The sequence below is a fragment of the Eublepharis macularius genome, chromosome 11 (genome assembly GCF_028583425.1).
Source record: "Eublepharis macularius isolate TG4126 chromosome 11, MPM_Emac_v1.0, whole genome shotgun sequence".
Lineage (NCBI taxonomy): Eukaryota > Metazoa > Chordata > Lepidosauria > Squamata > Eublepharidae > Eublepharis > Eublepharis macularius.
The window spans coordinates 90,118,587-90,146,090 of NC_072800.1; the positions used below are offsets into that span (position 1 = coordinate 90,118,587).

Below are 27,504 nucleotides of genomic sequence, written 5' to 3' on the forward strand. Positions count from 1 at the left end.
TTAATAGAAAATATTTTTTTATTTAAATGGGAGAAGGATATTATTACACAGGTGACTTTTGTACATGGCTGACGTATGGCTTTGTGGCAGGGGACAGAGCGCTCGGGGGTCTTGGGCTTTGCCCTCCTGTAAGGGCCCTGAGTGACGGCGGCCATCTTGGAGGCAGGCTTCCCTCTCTCCATTACTCGCCCTTTTCCTTGCCTTCTTTCTCCTCCCGGATGGCTAGGAATCGTTCTCTCTCCTTGATCAGCTGCACGCCACAGTATGTGATGAACCAGATGGAGAAAGTGCTGAGCGGGAAACCTGAGACCGACAGGGAAGGAGATACGGTCAGCCAAGCCTCAGTATGTGGTGTGAGATTTCACAGGGTGCTCTTGAGAGAGATCTAGACGCAGGCTTAAAGTAGTTCAATGATTATTCTCTCTCTCCAGGGAACCCCAAGAGCTGCAGATCTCTGGAACTTAGGAAATGTGGGCCAATAATTCTTTCTCAGTGACAGGATGCACTTGGGCCTGTCCCACTTTCACACACTATGAGCCAAGCTACAAGTGACGCCTGACACAGGTTGGACACTTGTCAGCTTCCCTCAAGTTTTGATGGGAAATGTAGGCGTCCTGGTCTTGCAGCTTGGCTCTCCATTTAATTGAAGTTTACAGAGCGGCAGTCTATGGGGAGGGAGAACATGCGGTTGGGAGGGGAGTGCAGGCGTCAGGATCTCGCCAGGCACCACCCTTCCTCTCTGCTGAGTGTGTGTGTGGGGGGGGGGGTCTGTAAACTTCAATTAAATGGAGAGCCAAGTTGTAAGACCAGGGCACCTACATTTCCCATCAAAACTTGAGGGAAGCTGACAAGTGTCCAACCTGTGTCAGGCATCACTTGTAGCTTGGCTCTACCTCACAGGGTTGTTGTAAGGATAAAACACAGGAGGAGAGTGTAGGGTGAACCAGCTTTTTCACTGCACTGGGCAACCTCCAGCTCACATGCTCCAGCAGCTGCCCTCACTCAATGGAACAGTAAGAGCAAAAAGGGGGCGGACCTCATAGCATCTGCTATACTCTGAAAATTCCCCTAATCTCTATGGTTGTTACCATAGACATTGGGGAAATTCCTAGAGTGTCATTGATACCAAAACATCATTTACCCCAGTCTCTGCCCTCTCCGAAATGTTGCCATTCCCCAAATGCTCCCAGCTGACAATCCTATGGGAGACCCATGTATGCCACTCTGAACTCCTTGGAGGAAGGATTAAACGGGTTGTGGCCTAAGATTAAGGGATAAGAGGACAAGTGGAAGATATCAAGGATGCAATGGGACTGGTGAAAACGAGGGATACTTTTGAATTCCTCATCTGCTGGTTTTCCTGAAAATCTCCATTTGGGTTTTGCAATAGGCACAAATCGAACCTGGAGTTTTTATTTTTGTGCATGTTCTTTTCTCCCTACAAAAATGTGTGCTGTTTTTCAATATTACGTGTGCCTCATTTGCACATAAACTATATCAAAGAAATAAGCAAACTCCGAATACCCAACAAGAGAAATGGATAGACTGAAAGGGCACCAGGTCTGAATACCAAAAGAAAATGGTCAAGGATGTCTCTGACATCACCATTTAAAAAAAATCCCTTCAACAGAGATTAATGATGGGGGAATAGGAGAAGCGTGGGTGGTTCATAGGAAGTGAAGAGGAGGCATCAAGGAGGAATTTCTGATGCTAATTTCAAGAAACCAGTTCACGTCTTGTCTGTAGCTCTTCTGCAGATTTGGTATTTGAGTAACCAGCTCAGTATGCCTTTAGGAAAAGTACTTCACAGCCATCCCAAGGGGCTGGTCAAATGAAGGGGGTGCAGAGGAACGTTACCTATTTGGAGAATTCTCCGAGCAACAAGGATGGCGAAATCCAAGCTGTTAAGGGCAAGAATGTTGTAGAGGACGATGGCCCAAAAATTGGCTGCTCCGAAGAAACCTCTGATCCGCCGGGACATTGCTTCCGACATCTTGGCCTGCCCAGAAAAGAAGCACAAAACAGGAGGGGGAAGAGTTGCGAAACCGAACTATTCAAAAAGGCTTTTTACTCAAATGGGAGGGCTGTATTGTAGGGATGGGGTCTCAGATGCTTCGCCAATGAGTTAGGGACCGTAGACTCCATCACTATATTCCCTTACATATTATCTGCTGCTTTAAATATGTACTCCTGTGTTCCACCAGTGCTCCATGTTGTCTAATGTTAGTCCTAGAATTAATTATGTTCTGCTTCAGTATTTTTTCTACTCTGTATTGGATTCTTGCTAACGCTATGTCTTTTAAACTTGTCTCTGTTTACCCTATGGCATTGTTTATGGAAATGTCCTTGAAATTGACTGTACAAATCTCACACTGCGTAATCCGCCTTGAGTCTCAGTGAGAAAGGCAGACTATAGATAGATAGATAGATAGATAGATAGATAGATAGATAGATAGATAGATAGATAGATAGATAGATAGATAGATAGATAGATAGATAGATAGATAGATAGATAGATAGATAGATAGATAGATAGAATTCTCAAAACTTTTGGATAGTCCTGGACTCATTCTGTTGGACAACGAGAATCCCCACAGCCAGAAATAACTTTTAATTGTCATACAACAGACAATGGCCACGCCCTGATGTATTTCCATCTCATGGATAATTTCTATAACAATGTGGAGGGGAGGAAATATGGCTCCGTGGCAGAGCCCCAGACTTCCATGTAAGTCCCAGCATCTTCAATTAAAAGGACCAGATAATATGTGATATGAAAGACCTTGACTTTATAGGGTTGCCAACTCTGGGCTGGAAAATTCCTGGTGATTTGAGGGGAAGAACCTGGAGAGGGAAGATACCTTGGTGGGGTATTCTGCCATAGAGCCCACCTTCCAAAGTAGCCCTTTTCTCCAGAGGAACTGATCGCTGTCACCTGGAGATCAGTTGTAATTCCAGGAGATCTCCAGGCCCCCAACCTGTTGGTTGGCAACCTTACCTGATACCCTGGAGAGCCACTGCCAAGCAAGGTGCACAATATATTGATGGGCAAATGCTCTGGCTCAGTATACGGCAGCTTCACGTCTTAACTTTTTTAAATGGTTAGATAATTTTAGGAATTTCTGTTTTTTTTTTAAAGGGATAAAAAGGCACCATAGAAATGAACTAAATCAGTACATTCCTCTAGTAGACTCAATGGAACCTCTGAAATTCTGAACGCCAGTTTATTTATTTGTTATTTATTTACCTCACTTTTCTTCCTAATGGTAAAGAGTCCAGTAGCACCTTTAAGACAAACCAACTTTATTGTAGCATAAGCTTTCAAGAACCACAGCTCTCTTCGTCAGATGCAACTTTATTGTAGCATAAGCTTTCGAGAACCACAGCTCTCTTTGTCAGATGCAACTTTATTGTAGCATAAGCTTTCGAGAACCACAGCTCTCTTCGTCAGATGCAACTTTATTGTAGCATAAGCTTTCGAGAACCACAGCTCTCTTTGTCAGATGCAACTTTATTGTAGCATAAGCTTTCGAGAACCACAGCTCTCTTCGTCAGATGCAACTTTATTGTAGCATAAGCTTTCGAGAACCACAGCTCTCTTCGTCAGATGCAACTTTATTGTAGCATAAGCTTTCGAGAACCACAGCTCTCTTCGTCAGATGCAACTTTATTGTAGCATAAGCTTTCGAGAACCACAGCTCTCTTCATCAGATGCAACTTTATTGTAGCATAAGCTTTCGAGAACCACAGCTCTCTTCGTCAGATGCAACTTTATTGTAGCATAAGCTTTCGAGAACCACAGCTCTCTTCATCAGATGCAACTTTATTGTAGCATAAGCTTTCGAGAACCACAGCTCTCTTCGTCAGATGCAACTTTATTGTAGCATAAGCTTTCGAGAACCACAGCTCTCTTCATCAGATGCAACTTTATTGTAGCATAAGCTTTCGAGAACCACAGCTCTCTTCGTCAGATGCAACTTTATTGTAGCATAAGCTTTCGAGAACCACAGCTCTCTTCGTTAGATGCATCGTTAGAGAGCTGTGGTTCTCAAAATCTTATGCTACTATAAAGTTGCATCTAATGAAGAGAACTGTGGTTCTCGAAAGCTTATGCTACAGTAAAGTTGGTTAGTCTTAAAGGTGCTACTGGACTCTTTACTAACTTTACTCAGACTAACACGGCTAACTCCTCTGGACCTTCTTCCCAATGTGGCTCCAGGGAGAACTCGTAAAAGAAGTAACGTGTAGAGTGACCCAGAGTGAAACAGTTCCTTAATCCTGACAGATCCTACAAGACTGAAAGTGTGTCGAGGGTGCGTATCTCACCTCCTTCTCAGCAAACGTCTTCATTTGAAAGAACTGCTGAACCCAGAGTTCAAAATTGAGGCCAAAGCAGTTGCAAAAGGACCAAATGTAAACAATGTCACAGGGACCGAGCCAGAGGGTGGTGATGGCAAAAGTGGAGACGGTAGCCATGAGTTCCTTCAAGATGTTGTCATGGTTCTCACCAATATAATCGTAGACATATCTGGGAGTCAAAAACATAAAAGCAGAGATACCGAGATCCTTGCGAAGAATATGCTCAAAAAATAAATTGACCCTGCTTGCAATTCCCATTTTCTCTTGAACTGAGCAGCCTGCATGTTGCAATAGGCGACTCAGCATGCCTTGGACGCTGGGGGGCACTGCATGTCTTTCTGTATGCATTACTCTCTTGATTAAGTAAGTTGTTTCTCTTTGTCTAAGGTAGGAACACCCCCTGACTCTTCTTCTTTCTCTGTTTCCCTTGGGGGATCCTTTTTCTTGCCTCATGGCCTTCCAAAGAAAGTATTTTTCAAATCTCTTGCCATGAAGGCCTCATCCACACATCCACATCCAGTCTTGATGCCGCACAAGGCGGCCACAGTATAAGGAAGTGACTCTTTAGACGAGGACTCTCTTTCTACTTCAAGATGTTGCTGTGAATGGAATCTACCGCAATAAATCATAGGTTTTATCTTTTCTACAACTTAATTGCCTGAGGATTAATGACTACATGTTGGGGGAAATGCTTCTGACTTCTACCAAACAAAATAGAACTATTTCTAACATGCTGTCAAACTTAAAACTTAAATATAAAACAAGCCATATTTTGAGTGTGTTTGCATCTGTGCAGTTGGCGCCATTTGTCATCGTATAGTCAGGTGGACAATGGCCCCTTTTGGTGCATGCTCAGATTTGATGGGCTTTCTGGGGCTAATGAGAGCAGTAGGGCTTCAAACTATGATTCTCATCAACCCTGGCAGGAAATCATGCTAGGAAAGACGTGGAAACGTAATTTACAGGAAAGATAGACCACAGACTGGAAGTCTCTCAGAGTTCCCAAGAGAGCAAAGTGGCTTCAGAAGTGTACAATATGTGGCTTGGCCAGGGGGAGAATCTGTACAGAGGTAGGACTAGCCCTAGTGTTTTTATGCATGTAGACTTGGGTGTGTTCTTGCATGCACTTGTGTTGAGCGTTTTCACGTATTCTATAGAGACGCTCACAAAAAACGTTAGAAACTTTAGATAAAATGTGGGGGTGTTTTCCCACAGTTGTAAAATTTAGCAGAGTCACCAAATTCTAATGGACTCCAATGGTGGAGTCACTCCTGTGGCCAGCAGGAGAAAGAACAATTTTTAAATGGTGATTGGTGACATCATACCTTTCTAGGAATTGGCAGAAACTCTATGGTAGGACCATAGAATTTCTAGAGATTCCTAGACAGGAGTGATGTCACTTCTATTTATCCTGGAAGTGATATCATGCCGTCACTGACAACTACCCTCCCCCCATAACTCTGCCCCACCTCATTTCCCACTGGCCTGGCCTGGCAACCCTATCAGAAGCCATTTAGGTCCAGTATCTGTTTGGTCTGAGAACTAGATGCTTCCCAGAGACCCCCCAAGAAAAGGGAAGGAACATTGAGGAGGAGCCTTACTTGCAAAGCCAGTCGTTAATTCCTCTGTCGAAGTGCCTGCAAGACACGGATGAATATTTTTTAAAAAATAATCAAGGCTTTTTTCATTAGTTGGTCCTGGGTCCTGACTCTCTTCCTGGCATTGACACAGTATCCTTGTTCTCAGGTTACAGTAAGTTTATGTACAGCTTTTTGTAAGAAAGGGCTAATGTGTACTCACTTTAAAAATAAAACTGGACAAATGTAGTGTTTAATTCACATGCTTCACTCTGTGAATGCACTGAATGTAATGTAAGACTTTATATATTTATTTATTGATTTGATTTGATTTATACCCTGCTCTCTCACAAATGGGCTCAGGGCAGCTAACAACATTCATAAAACACAGTGTACTGCACTGTAAAATCCTGTACTGCACTGTTAAGAAGAAATAGTTGAAGTAACCTGCTGAACAGCCACAAACAGGTTCACAAACAGATGAACAGTCTGTTGAAAAATCAGTTCCTTGCAACCAGCGAACAGACCATGAGCCCAACCAGGGGATGTTCAAACACCCCAGCTACAAACACCGACCACTGAAACTTTTATCGTGTAAAGTTTGCTCCGCTGATCTGATAATTCCCACACATCAGGCCTCCCTCTACATACACAATATCTTATGTGGGTGATGGAGCTCTTGTCACCATAATTCTGTAGTCCATCAACACTTGGGCGGGCACTCACGTTTCCGCAAAGACATAGAGCATGGTGATGCATTTTGGAGGCTGAGGTGGGTCCAGGTGATCGAGTCTGGCAATTGTGTTGACGACCCCAAACATCACTGCAGCTTTGACCCAGTCGTACACCAGGTTGGAGTAAGCCAGGCCAGCTGTTAGATAAGAAAGGGAGGGGTGGGGAAACAATGGCGTCATTTTATGAGATGTGTCAATCCAGGTTGCCCTGACCTGGTCAGCCCAGGTGAGCCTGATCTTGTCAGATCTCAGAAACTAAGCAGGGTTGGCCTTGGTTAGTACTTGGACGGGAAACCTCCAATGAAGACGAGGACTGAAGAGGCAGGCAATGGCAAACCACCTCTGTTAGTCTCTTGCCATGAAAACCATTCCAGGGGTCGCCATAAGTCAGCTGTGACTTGAGGGCACTCTTCACCCCCACCCACCCCAATCCAGGTTAAATGCCAGATTAGAGGGGCATCAAGGAGGCCAGAGGATCTTCCTTTACTGGCTTGAAGTTTGACATGGACTGGCTTCCACAATCTCCATTATCTGTTTATTCTGGTTTTCTGGCAGCAGCCAAGATGGAACATCTATTTTTATTTTTATATTGTATGTCTTGAATGCCCAGTAGTAAAACGTTCATTTCAGACTTCTCACTTTTCCCTCTTTATTGAATGCACAGGGGTTGTGACAACAGATACCTTTGTTGTTCAGAACTTTCAGCATCTGACTGAAAATTCTGCTTTTGGGGTGGTTGCACCAGGAGGGCCAAAAGCCAATCTGGTCTCAATTCAGCGCATGGTGCTGTCGTGTACAACTAACCCAGTCATCAGCAGAGCAGCCAAAACAGTGCTGAGAACTGCAGTTACCACAGGCTCAAAGGGGCCGCAGCAATGTTAAATGTCTGTAGGCAGGGAACAAAGAACAGTATCTTCTTCATATCTTGCAAACCTTTCCTCTGCTGTACTGGCCTCTGTGCATGCGTCCCTAGAAATGTATTCTTTTATGCCTTCCAGTTTATTTGCATCAATTTGGTGTTATATGTGTGTTTTCAGCAGGGGTCATTTCGTAGAAAAAGAGCTGGAGGAACTCATTAGCATAACTCATTAGCATATGCCATGCCCCTTGACATCACTGGAAGTGTGTCATTAGCATAACTGATTTGCATATGCCACACACCCTTGACATCACCTATCTTGGCTGTTTTGGATCCAATCCTGGCCATTCAGGGCCAAAATTGGGCCCAAAATGGTCAGGATCGGGCCGCTGCTGAGTGGGAGAATGATCCACCACCCGTCAGAGGCCCGATCTGGGCTGTTTCGGCCTCAATCCAGGCCAAAACAGGCCCAAAATGGCTGAGAGTCAGGTGGGCGGGGCCACCTGTCATGTGACCTCTTTGGGGAACTGCTGGAACTGCGTTCCTGTACGTTCTCCCTCAAAATGAGCCCTGGTTTTCAGTTTTACCATGAGGACTAGAAGGAATGGTTTAAAAAGAAGATAAAAGGTGAATCTCTCAACCGTACTTTGCCCTTTGTTCAGATATATAGGGCTGCAGGTAGTTTTCCAGAGTAAACGTTCTGAAGCATCGCTTATGAAAGCAATTTATGAAATTTCAGGGAGTGGATCGTGGTGGGAAAGAAATCAAATGCGCCTGCGTTCAGATGTGACTGCTTACCCAATGCCCAGTCTGAGAGGCGGTTCACAAACTTCATGTCCGAAGGAATGGTCAGGATATAGAAGAAATGGAAAAAGACATCCACGGCCACAATGGCTGCAAGGTGGACGAGAGCGTGGAGACGGATGTACCACATCTCGTGTTGTTTACGCTGCAGCTCGCTGGCGTTTACCTGTGGCCAGACAGACAAAGAGGTGAAAGGGGCACGTGACATTCAGGGTCCGTGGACTGCGCTACGGCACCTGTCTGGCCAAAGGTCATCAGAAGGAAAGAGTGAAGGTTCATGAGCTAATGTTAACCTTAAGGAACGGCAGCAGCTTGGCCCCAGCCCAGACCACAGTTTTAATAAATCTCCCCGGGCATTACCACCATGGGTGTTCGCAACGGTAGGACCAGCACCTGGGTTCTGAAGGCTGAAGCAGGAGGCAAGCAGAGGGTCGGCCAACCCTTCTCGCCAGCTCTTTCTGCCCCGTTCATGGAGTAATCAGCTGCCCATTGGGCTGCTGGCAGGGATCTCCTGATTTGTCCAACCAGAACTCAGACCACATGAACAAAGAGTGGGAAACGGCTTCACTAAAGAGCCCCCCATTCAGATCTCTCCTCTGCCACAAACTTACTCTGTGGTGATATATTGTCGAAGGCTTTCACGGCCGGAGAACGATGGTTGTTGTGGGTTTTCCGGGCTGTATTGCTGTGGTCTTGGCATTGTAGTTCCTGACGTTTCGCCAGCAGCTGTGGCTGGCATCTTCAGAGGTGTAGCACCGAAAGACAGAGATCTCTCAGTGTTTTGACACTGAGAGATCTCTGTCTTTTGGTGCTACACCTCTGAAGATGCCAGTCACAGCTGCTGGCAAAACGTCAGGAACTACAATGCCAAGACCATGGCCATACAGCCCGGAAGATCTACAACAACTAACTTACTATGTAGCCTTGGTCAAGGCATACCTCATCTAAAATATGAGGGAATGATTAAAACTGGCCAACCTCGCAGGGCTGTTGCAAGGTTTCTGAGAAGCTTGTCCATGCGAAATGTTTTGAACACTAGAATGTGTCTTATAAATACTAATTTTGTTATTGATTTTTCATCTTAATTCATTGAATTCCTGGCTCTCCTACCAGCTTGCCATAACAGCAGTGAACTGGCCAGAAGCGCTTCAGAGAATTTCAGAGTTTCAGGGTGGTTTGTCACAAGAGACTTGAGAAACCACTTTAATTGTAATCTGCAAGATTTTGTTGATATCACCAAAGGTTTGGTTGCTTTATGTCATCATATGTGAGGCTTATGCCTTTCTAACTTTTTCTGTGCCCCCACCCCATATATGCCCCCAGCTCACCAGAATCTATTCATAGCCTACATTTTGGCAACTGGATCCTCGAATCCTTTGTTGGTGCACGGCTTAATAGTTCTAAGGGGCTCACTGTATGGCCCATTTTCAAGAACTCCACCCCACCACCCCATTCTCCATCATTTGGGCCTTGAGGTTCTTGCGAGGGCAGCAGGGCCCTTTGGATCTTGTTGGATGTTGCCCTATTGTTGCTAGTTGAGAAGGAGCCCCCATAAGAATTCAAGCTTCAGGGTCCCAAAAATGGAGGTCTGCCACTGCCAGGACAGCATGGGAGCACTCTGGGGACCTATGTGATGACATCACTTCCTGGAAGTGATGTCATCACGCTGCCCCAGCAGGTCTGTTTCTCCACCTTTCCTCCCTGCCAGCTAGGTGAGTGGTGGCGGGGGGTAGCAGGTGGGAGCGGGCAATCCTGGTCAAAACAGCTCCCTGAATTGTGGCTAGAAGGGCACGATTGACACTTGCCATCCCGTCAGAGTAGGGCGAGTCCTACTCACCTTGACCAAAAGCCCAGCATAACGTTGTTTATGGAGAGCTTTGTAAACAGAGATGCAGTAAAGCCTCTCCCAGCTGTGCCCCAGATTTTTCCACCTCTCAGAACTTGTGTTACTTCCCACCACCCACAGCCTGATTTGTTGCAGAGTGATTTTGAAGAGGCTTTCTTGAGAGTAAATCGGTTGTGGCTTCCAGCCAGAAAGTCAATACCTTGGCACAAGCAGTCAGGAACAGCTGATCCTAGCTGGATTAAAATCCCATTTTGACTAGAAGGCTTCTATGTTTGGCAACCTCTTCTGTTTGCTGCCTGCTTAAATCAGGGCCTCCCCTATGGGGTGTTGGTGAAATGCTAGAGCAAGGTTGGAGCCCAGTGGCACCTTAAAGACCAACTAGATTTCCAGGGTATGAGCTTTCGAGGGCCAAAGCTCCCTTCGTCAGATACAAAAAGTGGAAAAAGTGAAATGCTGTGTGCAAATCGCTGGAGGCTCTGTCAAATGCTATAATGGCAATGCCAAATCACTAAAGAAAGGTGAAGGGGGTTACTGTTTAAGAACTTTGAGGGACAAATTTAAATGTCCTCTTTTAAAAATATCTGGTAGGAGGGCACCTGTGACTTTATCCGCGGTGTGGCAGACACCAAATTCAAGATTCATGGTTTTGGTTTTAATCTGTAAAGCCCTCAGTGGAGTGGGACCAGCATATCTGCGGACCACTGTCCGGGGGGTTACCTGAGCTGCACATTCTGCTCCCAGGGTGTCAGGCCAAAACTGGGCCTGTAAGAACTTAGAAGCCCGAACCAATGTAGGCAATGGGCTTAATGTGGCTCCGCTAGACAACCACCTCTCCCCCTATGTGCCCTGGAGGACGCTTTGATCAGCTGATAAACAGCTGCTGGTGGTCCCTGGCCCCAGGGAGGTTCACCTGGCATCAACTAGAGCCAGGGCCTTCTTTTTCCTGGCACCAGCCTGGTGGAACTCTCTTTCTGCTGAGACCTGAGCTGAGAATGATTTATCATCCTTTCGCCGGACTTGCAAGTCAGAGACGTTCCGCCAGGCATGTGGCTGAGGATGGGGCAGGGACGAGCCTTCTGGTTGATTTCCTGTTGAGGGGGGGGGTAATGTAACCCCTCTGCTCCGGTTCCCATCGGTTGGTTCACCTTGTTCATCTGGTTACCTTCCTCCTCCCCGTGGGGTGTGTTGGTTGAGGTTAAGAAAGTATAACTGCCATTTAGGGTGATGTTTTGTTGAACTGAACAGTCTGTTATTTATGATTTTATTGTTGGTTTTAAATATTGTCGATATCTGCCCCTCAAATTCTTGAGGAGGCGGAATATGAGTTAAAGCCATCAATTAAAAAAGCAACAGACTGGGGAGACCCCACCCGTCACAGCAGGCAGAGCGCATGTACAAATGTCACAGGTAATATATTCTTATCGCTTCCCACGCTTGTTCACGGAGGCACGCACTCACCTGGTCATGGAATCGGTCAAAAGTCATGATGGGTCCGAAGAAAAAGAAGGGGAGGTAGAAATTGTATTTCAGCAGGGCAAAGATGGAGAAGTTCCCTTCCTTCCTGTCGCAGTTCTCCAGAGCGAAACTCATGCAACGCATGACGCTGAAGCCGGTTCCTCCGTAAAAGAGGACATCTTGAAGATCAAAAGTTCCTGTTACAAACCCATTCTAGACAAAAGAGAATAGTTACCACATATACCGAGGAAAAAAGTTGGTTTCAGAGCCCCATTGGCAGCTAAGGATACCTCTTCACCTCACCTGGAGTGCATTTCCTTCTAATATCCCTGATTTCAGCTTTAACTTTTAAGCATGGATTCCCCTCTCCCCACCATTAACCCGGCAAATGCCTGATTCTTACTACACATTCCCATTCTTCTGATCTGACCTCAGCTGTGGGCTGCTAGACAAGGGCCGTTTCCACACGGCTTACCTTGTTCAGGAAAACAGCGAAATCTCGAGCGAAATCTCGCGAGAAGACGCTGTTATCGTATCTTCTCGTGAGATAACAGCGTCTTCTCGCACGATTTTGTGTAATAACAGCGTCTTCTTGCACGATTTTGTGCGATAACAGCATCTTCTTGCACGATTTCGTGCGATAACAGCGTCTTCTCGCGAGATTTCATGCAAGATTTTGCTGTTTTCCAGAACAAGGTAAGCCGTGTGGAAATGGCCAAGACGGCAAATTGTCCCCCTTGGACAATGGGCAGGAAGGAAGACTCAGAGTCTCTCTATGTGAGATGCCTCAGCACATGATGCAGTGTTAGCTGGGAAGCATAGTTTTAAAAGACAGAGCCAGCAGAGATCGCTCCTCAGAGGGTTTGTCAATTTCATCTTCGCTTCCCTAAAGTCTCTGTCAATTTCACCCCTCCAGTCTCACAGAGGCCAGCGAGGAATAGAAATGGGCTGGAGCTGCCTTCCAGAGCTGAGCTTGGACCTGGAGCGGTTCTAATGGGCTGAAGTTTCCCTTCTGGCATTTCACAGCCCCTTCACACACAGCCCCAGTGTTTAGCAAAGCCTTTACCCTGCCATCTGCTCTGTCTCTTTAAACTAAACGTCCCAGCTAACATTGTATCTCCCAACACGTGTTCTTCACGTGTCAGATGTCTTATGTAGGGAGACTCTTTGGCTGATTAATTTCTACCTGCTACCTGCAAGACTTTTGTACGCGCAGAAATGGAAAGTGCAAGAAATACCAACTATAGAAGATTGGATTTACAAATTGTTGTACATGGCAGAAATGGACAAAATGACAAGAAAACTGAAAGATCTGGATCCAGGAGAATATATTGCAGACTGGGGGAAATTGAAACAATATCTAGAAAAAAAATGGGATGTGAAAGGAGGACTGTGGCAGTTTGAGAATTATTAATGTGTGATTTTATAAAGGGGAGAGAGAAGTAACTTTACCATTAACGGGGAAATTTAGTTATTAATCAATCTAAGCTAATATTAGTATCAAGAAGAATGTATTAAAAATAGATAGGTTAAACAGGGAGATGTAGATTAGATACATCAGTAAACTGGAGATATAGAAGAATTTGAATATGCTTAGAATAAGTGATATAATATATATAAGATTTAGAAAAATTATAGTTAAGAGTAATTTAAATAATAAGATGGGCTAAGGGTTGGAAAGCTGTTGGAAGTCTATAAGGAGGGGGGGAAGGGTGGGGGTTGATATAATTTAGGTAAGATGGGGAATTTGTGTAATATTTTATGTACTCACCAATAAAAATTTTTATATAAAAAAAAATTTCTACCTGCTACCTGGCTGTTTTAGGGCCTTTTGTCATTTGAGGCAGTGAAACTGCCAGGGTCTCAGACACCCAAGCCTGTTCATTCCCCTGGCTAGGGAATTCTCCCCTGCACTTCTTTTCATGCACTCTTGCAAAAGAGCATAAGCAGTGATGGGTTCTCCTTCCATGACATGTGAGGGCAATACAAACAGACCTAACAGATAAAAGTAGTTTAAAATTAACCAACTATTAAGACAACAGTTTTAAAAATCTTGCCTTCAGCACAAATACAGTGTGAAACATTTAACATCTCAGAAAGAGGCTCATAAAACAGGCTACAGGCTGTGAAAGTCAGAGCCAAGCTACAAGTGATGCCTGACACATGTTGGACATTTGTCAGCTTCCCTCAAGTTTTGATGGGAAATGTAGGCATCCTGGTCTTGCAGCTGTAATGGAGAGCCAAGCTGTAAAACCAGGACGCCTACATTTCCCATCAAAATTGAGGGAAGCTGACAAGTGTCCAACCTGTGTCAGACATCACTTGTAGCTTGGCTCTCAGTCTAAAGATTAATCCCTAATTTAAAAGAATGTTTTAGCCTGGCCCCTGAAAGAGATTATCGTCACTAATTCAGGGACATTTTCACACATCTTTACCGTTGCACTGAATTGTGCAAAAATCATGGAATGACGCCCTCTTCATGGTGCAATTTCTGACATCATTGCGTCATGAAACGGAATCATGATGGGAAATCGCATCACGAAGACACCGTCGCTCTGTGAGTTTTGTGTGATTTTGCGCAACGGTAAAGATGTGTGAAAACGGCTCAGGTCTGTGCACATACCTGCCAAGTGCTGAACGGCTCCACCTTGAAGGAGGCCAAGCTGCAAAGGCCAGCTACGAAGCAGAGCCACCTCTGCTTAACTAGTGCAATGGTGTAGAGCACCGTACAGTGCGCGAGAATGATCATCAAGTAGGTGCCCCCCATCGTGCCCACCACAGCCAGGAGCCCGTACACCATGTAAACCACGGACCGGTGCTGAGGACAGAAAAGGACAGTTAATCTGCACGCCTCGACCAGTCATTTGCCATCTTCAAGGCATTCTGTTCTTCGAAATTGATGTGGCCAGCCTTATAGTAATCTCTTAATTTCTGTATCATGTAATTTTCTTTGTCCTGAAGAATGCTTGTCACATATGACACCAGAGATCACAAATTTCATTTTCTGTCTTAAACAAGAGACATAGAGTTCTAATCAAATAAAGAGTGTGGTTAGATAAAACCAGGAAGAGTGAACTCACAGTTTGGATCTGAGCTCAAGAGATAAAGTCACCGTAATTGTGCATGATTTACTATCCTTATTGTTACTGTAATACTGTCCACACTCTAGTTCTCCTTTTAAATAAAATCATTAAAAAAGAGAGAGAGATAAAGTCACCATGAGAGTTATCACTATCTTTACGTCTTTTGTTTGTAAAAGTTATTTAACGTGTGCTGAGAACGTGTACGGCACTTTACGTTCTGTCAGCTTGTTAGGATGACAGAGATACGGGTCTACAGCTGTGGAACTTTCTGTACATGTATATTTCTACGTATCTCTCTGTGTATCTCTGTCTTTTTGTGATTTTTTTTGTTTATTCTAAGCTGTTTTTAAATAAAAAGGTCATTCACAGATCACGGTTTTCAGGTTCCTGGGTTAAAACTGCCCCGACGAAACGGACAATGAAATTTTCGTTTTCAGTTTAGAGAGAAGACTTCTACAGGTGGGGACATGGTAGAGGTTTATAAAATTATGCAAGGCATGGAGAAAGTGGAAAGATAACTTTTTCTCCCCGTCCCCAAGTATTAGAACTTGGGGGGACTCATTGAAATTGATGGACAGTGGATTCTGGACAGACAGATGTCCTTCTTCACATCGTGCATAGTTAACTTATGGAACTGCCATGGGGTATGGTGAGGCTTGGATGGATTTACGAGAGGATCAGACAAATTCTTGGCACAGAGTTCCCACCTTGGCTATGAGCCATGATGGCTAAAGCCAAACCTCCACATTCAGAGATGACATACCTCTAAATGCCCAAGGGTGGGGGGCAGCAATGGGATAAATCTTTGGTGCTTCTTCTGTGATCCTGCTGAGATATCTGGTTGATCACTGCAAGGAATAGGATTCTGGACTAGATAGATATGAGGTTCTTATAAGAAAATCTTAGCACTGTGAATACATGAAGCAGCCTTCTCATGGGCTGACAAGGCCAGTATTGTCTAGTTTGATTGGCAGCATATGTCTTTCACATCATATCCTACCTGATCCTTGTAACAGGTTATGGTGGGGATCGAACAACGGACCTTCTGCATGCAAAGTGACAAAAACTGAAAGTGACATAGGTAGCTAGTGATATAGGATAGACAGTTTGGTGTAGTGGTTAAGCGTGATGGGGCTCTAATCTGGAGAGCTGGGTTTGATTCCCCACTCCTCTGCTTGAAACCAGCTGGGTGATCTTGGGTCAGTCACACACTTTGTAAACCACTCTGAGTGGGCATTAAGTTGTCCTGAAGAGTGGCAAATAAATTGAATGTTATTGTTGTTAGCTCTAGGAATCACTGGAAACTCTATAGTAGATTCCTAGAGCCACCTATTTCACTTCCATTTTTTTTACCAGAGCTACCTCTGTCACTATTTTTTTTTTACCAGAAGTGACATGATAGTACAGCCTGTTCTGTCCCCTGCTCATATCCCCATCCACAGCCCAGCCCATCAGTTGCCATGCACTGCCCGGCAACCCTACACTGAATATCACATTTTATATGAGGTTTTTATATTTTTTAAGTCAGTCAGCAGGGGGCGCCATTCCCTTAATGCTGCTAGTTGAAGGGCTGGCTGCCTGTTGCTGCTAATACAGTGGAGAAGTTGCTTACCTGAGGAGCTGTCATGGAGCAGATCTTGGCAAACAGAACGTGACCCGACAGGGCAAAGATGATGAAGTTTCTGAACGAAGTGAACCAGATGGCCCATTCGAAATCGGCGGTGTCCTGCAAGAACAGAACCATGTCACTTAGAAGTTCAGATAATGGTTGCCAGCTCCAGGTTGAGAAATTCCTGGAGATTTGGGGGCCGTTAAAAAGTGGGTAAGATAAAAGGCCCTGATTAAAAGTCTGGGTAAAAAGTGTTTTGGACAGGTGCCTAAAAGAAAGTAAAGTCAGTGCCTGGTAAGCCTCAAGGGGGAGGGCATTCCAAAGGTGAGGTGCCACCACAGAAAATGCCCCGTCTCTAGTTGCCACCCACTTCACCTATGAAGGTGGGGACACAGAGAACAGGGCTTGAGAGGCAAATCTTAACTGGTGGGCTGGACAGTATGGGAAGAGGTGGTCCTTTCGGTACCTACCATGTGTCACCCCTCCTCCACTAGCTTCCTAAGCTTCTTAGTCCTCTGTGGCCTGCCACTTTCTTGCTGCTCTGCTGCTCCCATGTGCTGGTAGGTGCTGGGCCAAGGCCCCTACCTCCTCCAGTTGACCCACCATCAGCCCCTTGGACGGCCTTCCATTTGCTCTCTGACATGAATCAGTCTTTCCCCTTTGCTGCCAGCAATGCTTGGCACTGGCTCTCAAACCCCTCCGTGGTGCCCCCTTTCTCACCCTTCAAATTCCTTGGAAACTCCCCACATTTTCTGGGATGCCTTTTAGGCATAACCCCCCGCTTTATTGAAAGCTTAGCCGAATCAAGTGAAACTGGACAGAACACAGAGTCTTTTCTTATCTCTCCGAGAGTTGCCAACTTTGGCTTAGGAAATTCCTTGAGATTTGAGGGTGGCGTAGGGTTCCCAGATGATTGCCAGTGGTGGGCAATCTCTGGGGATTTGCCCTGTTGCCCACTGATTACTGGCAAATGGCAGGAGGGGGCAAGCTGCCCAGCAATCACCTCCTACTGGCAGGTAACCCCAGCAAGTATGCAGTGGGTGACCTTCCGGTGGGGTGCGACGACATCACTTGCTTCCAGGCTTCGTGGGAGTGCTCCTGTAGCCAGAGCAATGACATCACTTCCTGAAGGTCATGCCTCCAGTGAGTACTGGGTGCCCCCTCCCACCAGGAGCCTATGGGTACGTGCAAAATAGTAAAGAGTCCAGTAGCACCTTTAAAACTAACCAACTTTACTGTAGCATAAGCTTTCGAGAACCACAGTTCTCTTCATCAAATGCAACTTTATTGTAGCATAAGCTTTCAAGAACCACAGCTCTCTTCATCAAATGCAACTTTATTGTAGCATTAGCTTTTGAGAACCACAGTTCTCTTCATCAGATGCATTTCAAAGCACAAGCTTTCGAGAACCACAGCTCTCTTCGTCAGATGCAACTTTACTGTAGCATAGGCTTTTGAGAACCACAGCTCTGTTCATCAGATGCAACTTTATTGTAGCATAAGCTTTTGAGAACCACAGTTCTCTTCGTCAGATGCAACTTTATTGGAGCATAAGCTTTCGAGAACCACAGCTCTCGTCGTCAAATGAAACTTTATTGTAGCATAAGCTTTTGAGAACCACAGCTCTCTTTGTCAGATGCATTGTCAGATGCATCTGACGAAGAGAGCTGTGGTTCTCGAAAGCTTATGCTACAATGAAGTTGGTTAGTCTTAAAGGCACTACTGGACTCTTTACTATTTTGCAACTACAGAGTAACACAGCTAACTCCTCTGGATCTATGGTAACCCTAGGGTGGTGCCTGAGAACAGTGGGGTTGAGGGAGGGGAGAGATGTCAGCTGCGTATAATTCCATAGAATCCACCCCTCAAAATTAGCCATTTTCTCCAGGGGAACTGATCTCTGTGGCCTGGAGATCAGTTCTAATTCTAGGAGAATTCCAATCCTCAAAGACTGCTGCAAGGCAGAAGGACAGACGCCACCGCCCTAGCCTCTGTGCCACTGCACAATTCCTTGAGTCGGATGGAAATGAAGAGAGGTGATCGAAGGCTCAGTTCTCAACCAATGGAGGCTGTCAAAACTGGAATTGGTCTGAAACAATCTGATACTGAGGACTCCCAAGCCAAATTCACACACTGGTTTCCGCTGCTGACTTACCTCAGCAAACATGACATTCTATCACCCTCCTATGTCCCCCAGCTGCTCCTTCTGACGTAATTGTAGTATATTCTATCTTCAATTTTAATTTCTTCTAGCACACTGTTATATTCGATTACTATATTGTCTTGTTATTCTTGTAAATTGAATTATCTATTGCAATCGCAACAATAAAGGAATTTTAAAAACTAAAAAACAAAACCCTGGTCTTTTCCCATCCAAAGACATTCACTATAAAATTTGTGGTACTTCTAAATTATATTGGCATTGATTACATGCATATATATCTGCTTGCGTTTGATGGACTGCTGCTAGAATTTGACATGACCTAAGAATTAAAAAGGCAAAGGTTGTTCCCTGTGCAAGCACCGAGTCATTACTGACCCATGGGGGTGGGGTGGGGAGAGACATTGCATCTCAATGTTTTCTTGGCAGACTTTTTACGAGGTGGTTTTGCCATTGCCTTCTCCAGTCATCTACACTTTACCCCCAGGAAACTGGGTACTCATTTTACTGACCTCAGAAGGATGGAAGGCTGAGTCAACCTTGAGCCGGCTACCTGAACCCGGTTTCCGTCGGGATCAAACTCAGGTCATAAGCAGCGCTTGGGCTGCAGTACTGCAGCTTACCACTCTGCGCCACGGGGCTCCCTGACCTAAGGATTACAGTCTCCCAAATCCTCGCCTCCTGGGCTTCTTCCCTTCCTCAAAGCTTGGCAGACCACAGAGAATATTAGCAAAAGTTGAATATTTGCAAACATTCATTTCCCCTCTAGCTTTACCCGAGCCCTCTTAACACAATTTGTCGAAAGAGTGGCAAGCCTTGCATCACTCACCATCTTTCTGCCAAAGTAATGCCATCCTGGTTTTATGTTCTCTCGGAAGGTTTTTCGGTTCACACTGCCTGAAAGAGAAGGTGTGTGGCTATCAGGAAGCTTGGCGACGCCATGGAAGCTTGGTCAATGGTTAAGAGGGAAAAGATATATGAATTATCTACAGATGACATATCACATAAGAAGTGGCATCAAGACTGGTGGATCTACGGATGGCAGAATTTGGGTTGGAAACTGCAGAAATTTTGATTAATGGAAGGGGGCATTTTTCATTGACAACACCACCTGCTGCAAACTTCTGGCTTCCCCGGTCCCCCAGAAGCAACATTTTGGGCTGCAGCAGGTTGGGGAAGCAAGCGGATCCTGTTCTCCTGCCAAGAATCCCTTCTGTCGGTGGAGATTTACTGCAGGATCCAAGATCAGGACGTTGAAAAAGATTTGACGATGAAACAGCCACGACTAAAAGCTAAGCTACAAGTGATGCCAGACGTGTGTTTTTTAACGTGTTGGGTATGCAACTTTACTTGGGAACTATAGTTTTCAAAGAGAGTTTTCAAAACTAAAGCTGCGCAGGATCTCTGGGGGAGAGGAACTTTGCAGGGGAGGGGAGGGGAAGAGCTGATCGTTCATCTCTCCATTGAGACTGCAAGAAAACAATTGCCAAGTTCGGCCCTTTTCACACTACTTACTTGGTTCTGAAACATCGCGAAATGTAGTGCAAAAAACACAGAAGATAGAATCTTCTCACGAGAATTTCCTCTCCCCCAGTGATCCCGTGCAGATGTCTTTGAAAACACTCTTTGAAAGCTACAGTTTCCAGTAAAACTATCCCCGACACGTTAAAAAACACGTGTCTGGTGTCACTTGTAGCTTTTTCATATTATCTGGACCAATGTGGTTATTTTTAACTGTATATCCTGTTGGAATTGTATATCTTCTTTAACTTTATATCCTGTTTTTAACTGTACATCTTGTATTTTTAACTGTTGGAAGCCACCCTGAGCCCATTTGCGGGGTCTAAGCTGAACAAAATAAGTAAATAAATAACTCTAAGAGAAGCCGGCGACACTGCCTGGAATCCTGTAACTTGGACACAGAACCCATCAAAGTCCAAAGAATCATCCCATTATCCCAGGGATAAATCGAACCTAAACCCAGGGCTCAACGAGGGAAGATATTTCCAGATTAGCACGGCAGCCCTAAACTGTCCCTAAGGGGTGTGGCCTGCTGGCAGGCTCAGAACAAACTGTTGATATTTAAAACTGCAAAATCCAGAGCCCCTTCTCTGCAACGGACCACATTTGTAAGATTCCACATTTGTGGGGGGGATCCCTGTTCCATTCTTGTCCTGATGCACACAAAGCGTCGCTCCCTTCTAACTCAGTTACCTTGAGAGGTTTCAAAGATGTCATGCCCGCTATAAACAATGGCACACAACACCACAAGAGCATACAATCCTAGCTCATAAACGGGCAGAGCAGCTTTGATGCCCATTTCGCAGTGTCACCAGCACAAGCACTGATTTGAGATCTGCAAAGAGAAAAAGGGGAAACATGTCAGTGCCTTGTTAGTAGGTTATCATGGTGGGATTCATACAAATTATTTTGTGCTCTGAACCCATGCCACGGGCATCGTTTTTGTGCCCTTAATAAATGCATGACACAGACTGTTCTGTTTGCATCACTGTGTTCTCTTGCTGGAGAACGCAGCCCCTGTTAGATTCCTGCCTGTCACATATCTGGCTTGAAATCAAAGGATTCTGGGAACTGTTGCTTCGTGAGGGTGCCAAGAATCCTTTAGGTATGCCATCCTGACTGTTCACAATCTACCGTCTCCACAATTCCTTGACGAAGAGTCAAGGTCACTATATGTAGCAGTAAAATGGCTGCACCCTGTATCAAAGAGAAAAGCAGCCAAACCAGTTCCCCCAAGAAAGATTATTACATATTCTGAGTAACAGCAGATTCTCTTTATCAACACAGTTAAAAAGGAGTCTTGCGGCACTTTAAACAGGTTTATAGCGGCATAACCTTTTATGGATAGGTTAAGTAGGCTAATGTTGCCAGGTCCCGCCCAGCAACCTGCAAAGGAGCAGGGCCAGATCGAGGGGGGCAGGGGGGTAGTCTGCCCCCAGCATCGCCAGGGAGGGGGCACCGGGAGCAGCTGCCAGCTGCCAGGAACATGTGGGCAGCAGCGCGGGCAGCCTCCCAGCCCCCTGTGCTGCCTTTCATCTGCCCCACAGGACAGGGGGCAGCTGGCTTGCTGTGCGCCCCCTGTCCTGCAGGGCAGGCAAAAGGCAGCGCGGGGGGCTGCGAGGCTGCCCGCGCCATTCGCCTGCCCCGCAGGACTGGGGGCAGCCAGGCGCCCCCTATCCTGCGGGTCAGGCAAAAGGCAATGCGGGGGGCTGCGAGGCCACCTGCACCATTCACCTGCCCCACAGGACAAAGGGCAGCCAGCCGCCCCCTGTCCTGTGCGGAGGCGAATGGCGCGGGCGGCTTCCCAGCCCCGCACGCTGTCTCTGCCAGCGCACTGCACGGGCGGCAAACTCCACCCTGTGTGATGACGTCACAGAAATGACATCATCCCGCAGTGCCGGGAGCATGCACGCACAGTGCGCACCCGTGAGGGATTGGACTTGGGTTGCCCTGGGAGCCGGCAACCCTAGATCCAGCCCTGCAAGGGAGGGGGGGGCGCTTAAAAGGTTGTGGAGGAGCTCAACTGATGAGTAGGGAGAAAAAATGGAAGGAATGCGGGGGGGGGGGGGACATTGTCAGCATCTTGATATGCTGAGGTCACTCTCCGTGCACCCCAGAGTGATGTCAGGATGTTCCAGGGGGATGTTGGGAACACTCTAGCATTTGGGGAAAACTCTATGGTTAAGCACAGTTTCCCCCAAATGCCAGGGCATTCCTGATGTCCTCTGACCACATACTGATGTCACTTCTGGGTACATGGGGCAGTGACGTCAGCATGTTGGGATTCTGACAATGACCCCCCCCCCCGTTCCACCCCCCCACCAGCCAACTGAGCCCTAGTCAGGGACAGGAGATCCCCTGCTCCAAACAGGGGGAATGCTAAGCCTACACTAGGCGGATTTTGTATACATACATGAGCATAGAGGAAAAACTAGTACACAACTGGGTCGAAAGTCCATTGTGGTAAAAATCTATTCTGTGACATGCACACAGGCCAACCTCTGGATTTTTTCTTCCATCACTCTTCTTTTCCCCCACTAGTATATAACCCATCCAATGCTTAGAAGGATTGCTAACATTGCCCCATTAAATGCAATATTGTATTTGAATACACAAAGTTGCTCCCCCCCCCCAGACACATCCCTCTGTTTTTATCAGCAATCGGACAAGCAGAAGTTTGCCAACTGAAGTTTTTCCTTGGCTGAAAGACAAATCATTGTTTTCACCTGTTTGATAAGCGTTAGGCTGCTGTTAAAGGCGTAGGAGCAGAGCCAGGGAAAAAGAGCAGGCAACCTACGGATATGCTGCTAATTGTGAGACAGCAAGAGAGAGTGTTTTACCTGAAACACAGTGTGGATTGTCAGCCACACACTCCCAGTAGAGTTCATTGCTGGCTCTTGCAGATATCTTGTATAACCCACAACTGCATTCTTCTGGCAGAAGAACCCCCCCCCCCTTATCACCTCTGAGTTCTTTATCTGCAACTTCACAACACCACACCCGAGCCGGGCAGTTATCTTCCCTTTGTGGACATTTGCCAAAGATGTAGGGTGGCCCACAACCTGGGAAAATAATGTTTTGCCCCCTTAATAGCGGCTTACTGGGATGTCGTTTCCCAGGTGGTATTTACTTCCATGGCACAAAAAGTCTCACCCATTTCCACATATGAAGCCTCCGTTGATGGGGCAGGATATATTTTTCCTCTCCAGGTTGTTGGCCACCCTACAGTGAGCTGGTATGGATTACAAAAAAAACTCCAGGAAGCCCACCTGATCCCTGACTGAGGGGGCTCTCCTTTTTTAAACACCTGAGTCCTGAACCAGGGGCATTTAGGATGAGGGAGATTCGGACTTGGATTTCCCCTGCATTAAAAAAAAAAGTAGCAGCTGCTGCACAGATAAATTTGGATCACGGCTCCTTCCATCCTGCCTGGTTTTGCTAGTTAAAACAGACACACATACACAATACACACTGCACTGTTTTTAATCTGGGAAAGGAAGTGTGGGGGGACAAGAAGCAGGGCCTGTCTTTTTTCCCTGTCCATAGCTAACAGCACCAAAGCAAGGTTGGTTTTGATGAGTGAAGGTTAACCCTTTCTCCTTCCACCCTGGAGTCCTGATCTGAATTGGATCTCCAAGTATCTGTTATGATGAATCTTGCTGGAAAACAGAGCTCTGATCTCAAGGCCTTGTTCACCTTGTATGTTTCGGGGCCCTTAGAGAGGTGAGAAGGATGTGTGTGTCAGAGTTTCACTACTTAAGGTGGAGGATCCACAAGACTGAATTGTGGCCCTTTCCACACATCCTCAAAGTGACGGCCCACTCACCAAATGCTGGCGGCTTTTCCCCTTGGCTCCAAATGTCTCTGCTTTCAAAACGGTTGCAGGCTATTTGACTTCCATTTTTCAGTACCTTTTCTGGGACCACAGGAAAGTGGGTTTCCAGAAAAGGCACTGAAAAAACAGAAGCCAAACAGCCTGCAATGGTTTTGAAAACGGAGACTTCTGGAGTAGATGCAGAGGAGTTAGTCGTGTTAGTCTGTGGTAGCAAAATCAAAAAGAGTCCAGTAGCACCTTTAAGACTAACCAATTTTATTGTAGCATAAGCTTTCGAGAATCAAGTTCTCTTCGTCAGATGCATGGTACCATGCATCTGACGAAGAGAACTTGATTCTCGAAAGCTTATGCTACAATAAAATTGGTTAGTCTTAAAGGTGCTACTGGACTCTTTTTGATTCTGGAGTAGAGATGGGCATGAACAGCAATACAAACTAAAAAAAGCCACGAACAGCCCAATCTGATGTTCGCAAACAAGCTGTTCGTGAGGCCCCATTCTAAACGAACAGGTGGTCGTTGCAAGCCTCCTTCGTTGCTGTTCGTCAAGCCGGACAGTCTGGCACCTGCAATCAATTCCCATGGCAACTCAGGCAGGGATTGTCTGAACTCTGTCTGAACTCCTGCTGTTGCCCTGGAAACCCCAATCTAAGCCCAATTTAGCTTGATAGGCAGGTCTTCCTTCCAAGTGTGGACTGGAACTCCAAATTTATTACAAGAGAAAAAGACCAGGGGGGGGAGGAGGGCTCCCAGCTCTGGCTTTCAGGGAGAGACAGCTGCTGTTAGAGAGACAGGGTGAGTGCATTGGAGCTTGAATTTTCTTTGTGTGAGGTGGGATAGGGATCTACCCCTTCAGGTTCCAGGGCTGCTGCCAGGCTCTGGGGCCAAGCTATTATTTATTATTGGTACCTTTCCTGCTGCCTGCTCAGGTAGGGTTTCTGGGAGTGATGCGGTAGGGATCTACCCCTTGCTGCCAGGCTCTGGGGCCAAGCTATTATTTATTATTGGTACCTTTCCTGCTGCCTGCTCAGGTAGGGTTTCTGGGAATGGTGCAGTAGGGATCTTGATGGCTGGAGGAGAGCCTGCTGGCCCCCATGAACAATGAACAGTTAACATGTTCGTGAACAGGATCATGTTCATCAATGTTTGTTGTTCGTTGTTCGTGGATGGCAACAAACAACGAACACCATGTTCGGGGTTATTTTTCTGTTCGTGCCCATGTCTAGTTTGGAGTCAAGGGGAAAAGCCACCAACATTTAGTGAGCTCTCCCTTTAAGGAACACTATTGGTGGTCCTTGGCCCAAGGGAGGCCCACCTGGCCTAAACCACAGCTAGTGCCTTTTTGCTCCTGGCTCCGACCTGGTGGAACTCTATTGAGACCAGGGCCCGGCAGGACTTGCTATCGTTTCACTGGGCCTGAAATCAGAGATGTTCCACCAGGCATTTGGTTGAGGCTGGGCTAGACCCCCACCAACCGAAAAGAGAAGTGAAAGATCTGACCCCTCCCTATTAGGGCTGTCTGTCATCCAGCTTTTTAATTAACAAACATTGACTGCTGCCATCTCTTTATTATACTGTTTTTGTATGTTATGTTGTTGGATGTTTTAAAATGTTTTTACAGTTTTATGGTGTATAAATTATACAATGTGTTTTTAACCTTGCGGTAATCTGCCCCGAGCCCACCCATGGAGAGGGTGGAATAAAAATCTAAAGTAAATAAAACAAATAAATAAAATAAATCTTGGTGTATGACCTATAATTTTCAGGTTTCAGCACCTTTCTTGGGGTCTCCAGGGAAGGACTAAAATATCAGGGTGAGGGGCCGAAATCATGGGAATCTAGCATTTTTCTGCTTGGTGAGATAAGGACTTTAGGTGCCAGGTCCTAGCAGGCTCTGTCCTCTTACCAACTGGATGCCATCGCCTGTGCCCAACACTAAGCCCTCCCTGTATCAACAAGCTCTACCCATGATCTGTCTAGCCCCACCCCTTAGTTCCCACACTCCGCCCCCTTTATCTCAGGGCCCAGAAACCATACCAATTCAACAGACAGCAGGTTCAAAAAGTGCTCTGATTCTTTTCATAGAACCAAAGAATTAATTTCCTGAATTTAAGGCCAAAGAAGGAATGTTTGTTTATTCCACATTTAGCAGTTATTTGCCTTACGAGCAAATTTCAAAAAGCTAAAGTCTCGGGGCCAATTTAAATGGGACACCAGCACAGCAAAACAACCCACCAGAGGCAGGGGGGGGGGGGAACTGTATACACCTGCAGGATATTGTTCAACCTAGGCTGCTATGCATGCTGTAGAACTGTTTGGCCCAGGTATCAGCCAAGTACAAAGGAGACTCTTGCAAGTGCAGAGTTCCACAGGTGAGTTCTTTGGTTTTACCAGTGCGACCATACACTTAAAGAAGGCTTTTGTGTGTCGCCCTCAAATAATTAGTTCTGGGGGCTGCCAATATTTTCACTGGCACTGTTCCTGTGCCAGTCACGACAGCTTCACCCCTGGAAATCTACCTCCCATGAATTTCAATGGGAGACAGCCAGCACGGCGGAAGAGCGTACAGTAGGAGAGAGCCAAGAGCACTCAGCTCTTTCCCACAGAAATCAATGCTGCTGTTTCACTGTGCTTTCCTTCTGGCTGGATTGTTGTGTTCTAGGCACCCTTACAACCAAGATCTCCCCCCTCCCCATGCCTTCTAAAGAAAATGCTCCTAGCTAAACTTTGCTCAGGCCTGCTTTAGTTGGAGCATTTTTCAGGAGAGTTGAGTTGCTGACCCCGAGGCAGGGAGAAAGTTAATGGTGCAAAGCACTTAAAAAGCAAAAGGCAGCGCCACTGAAGCTGTTGAGAGACAGGGGAGGAAGGGGGGCTCCAAATCAGCTGCAAAGCAGCCGTGCTTTCCAATTTTAGCTTAGCGAGTGCTCTATCTGCAGCAATGGTGCAATATGATAGCACAGGGGCTCCTTTTCTCTGGGGCAGGAGCCTTCAGACACCATTACCCCAAATGCAGAAAAAGTCATAGATGTGAGCCTTTGGGAAAGCTCCCCGTTTTTCTCTCTTGTTTGCTGCAGTACACCTGCACATGGTATGCCAGAGACGGTTCAGAGCTGCGCTACTGGGACACGCATGCAATTGAGGATTAATGCTTTCGCCAGAGGCGAGTGGCTCCGAGCGAAGATCCTTTTGGTCTTCTACAAGAAAGGTATCTTCTTCTGCCAACTCAATGCAGATGCAATTCTACTTGGCGGCACGTCCCACTCAAAAGCACCGTAGCCAAGTTGTAAAGAGAAAGAAAGGTGGTCGTGGGGGAAACTTAGTTCATTTTCCAGGGCAAGAAGTTCACCCACCCTCAGTAACGTGCACTTCCCTTTCACTGACCTTGAGAAACAGTTGGCAGAGTTCAGCACCAGCCGGCCTCAGGCTTAAGGGGGAGCTGGGGTTTGAGGGGGGTCCCAGGGAGTGATCTCTCTTCGGGGACCGGGGCAGTCCAAACTTTATAAAGACATGAAGACAAGGCACCTGTCCCCGAGGCTCTTAGAAGTCATTGGCCAGCGGGTATCCCTCCTGGGTAGGTCCCTGGTGTGAGTTTAGCAGAGAGCCAAAGGCTGCAGATATTTTTATTTTGGAGCAGCACTGCAGAGAGGGGGGACGGTCCAGCAGC

The 27,504-nt window shown here is 46.2% G+C and overlaps 1 protein-coding gene across 1 annotated transcript; it reads right to left on the reverse strand.

Moving 5' to 3' along the window:
- HHATL (hedgehog acyltransferase like) lies at positions 1-27,468 on the reverse strand. Its single transcript, XM_054991701.1, has 12 exons — positions 27,222-27,468; positions 20,702-20,843; positions 19,317-19,384; positions 16,330-16,443; positions 14,258-14,452; positions 11,638-11,847; positions 8,328-8,499; positions 6,663-6,807; positions 5,961-5,996; positions 4,327-4,528; positions 1,858-1,999; positions 1-303 (listed from the first exon to the last, which is right to left on the reverse strand). Exons 2-12 carry the CDS (start codon positions 20,805-20,807, stop codon positions 182-184), a joined length of 1,512 nt encoding a protein of 503 aa, XP_054847676.1. The 5' UTR covers positions 20,808-20,843; positions 27,222-27,468; the 3' UTR covers positions 1-181.
- Positions 27,469-27,504: the final 36 nt, after the last annotated feature.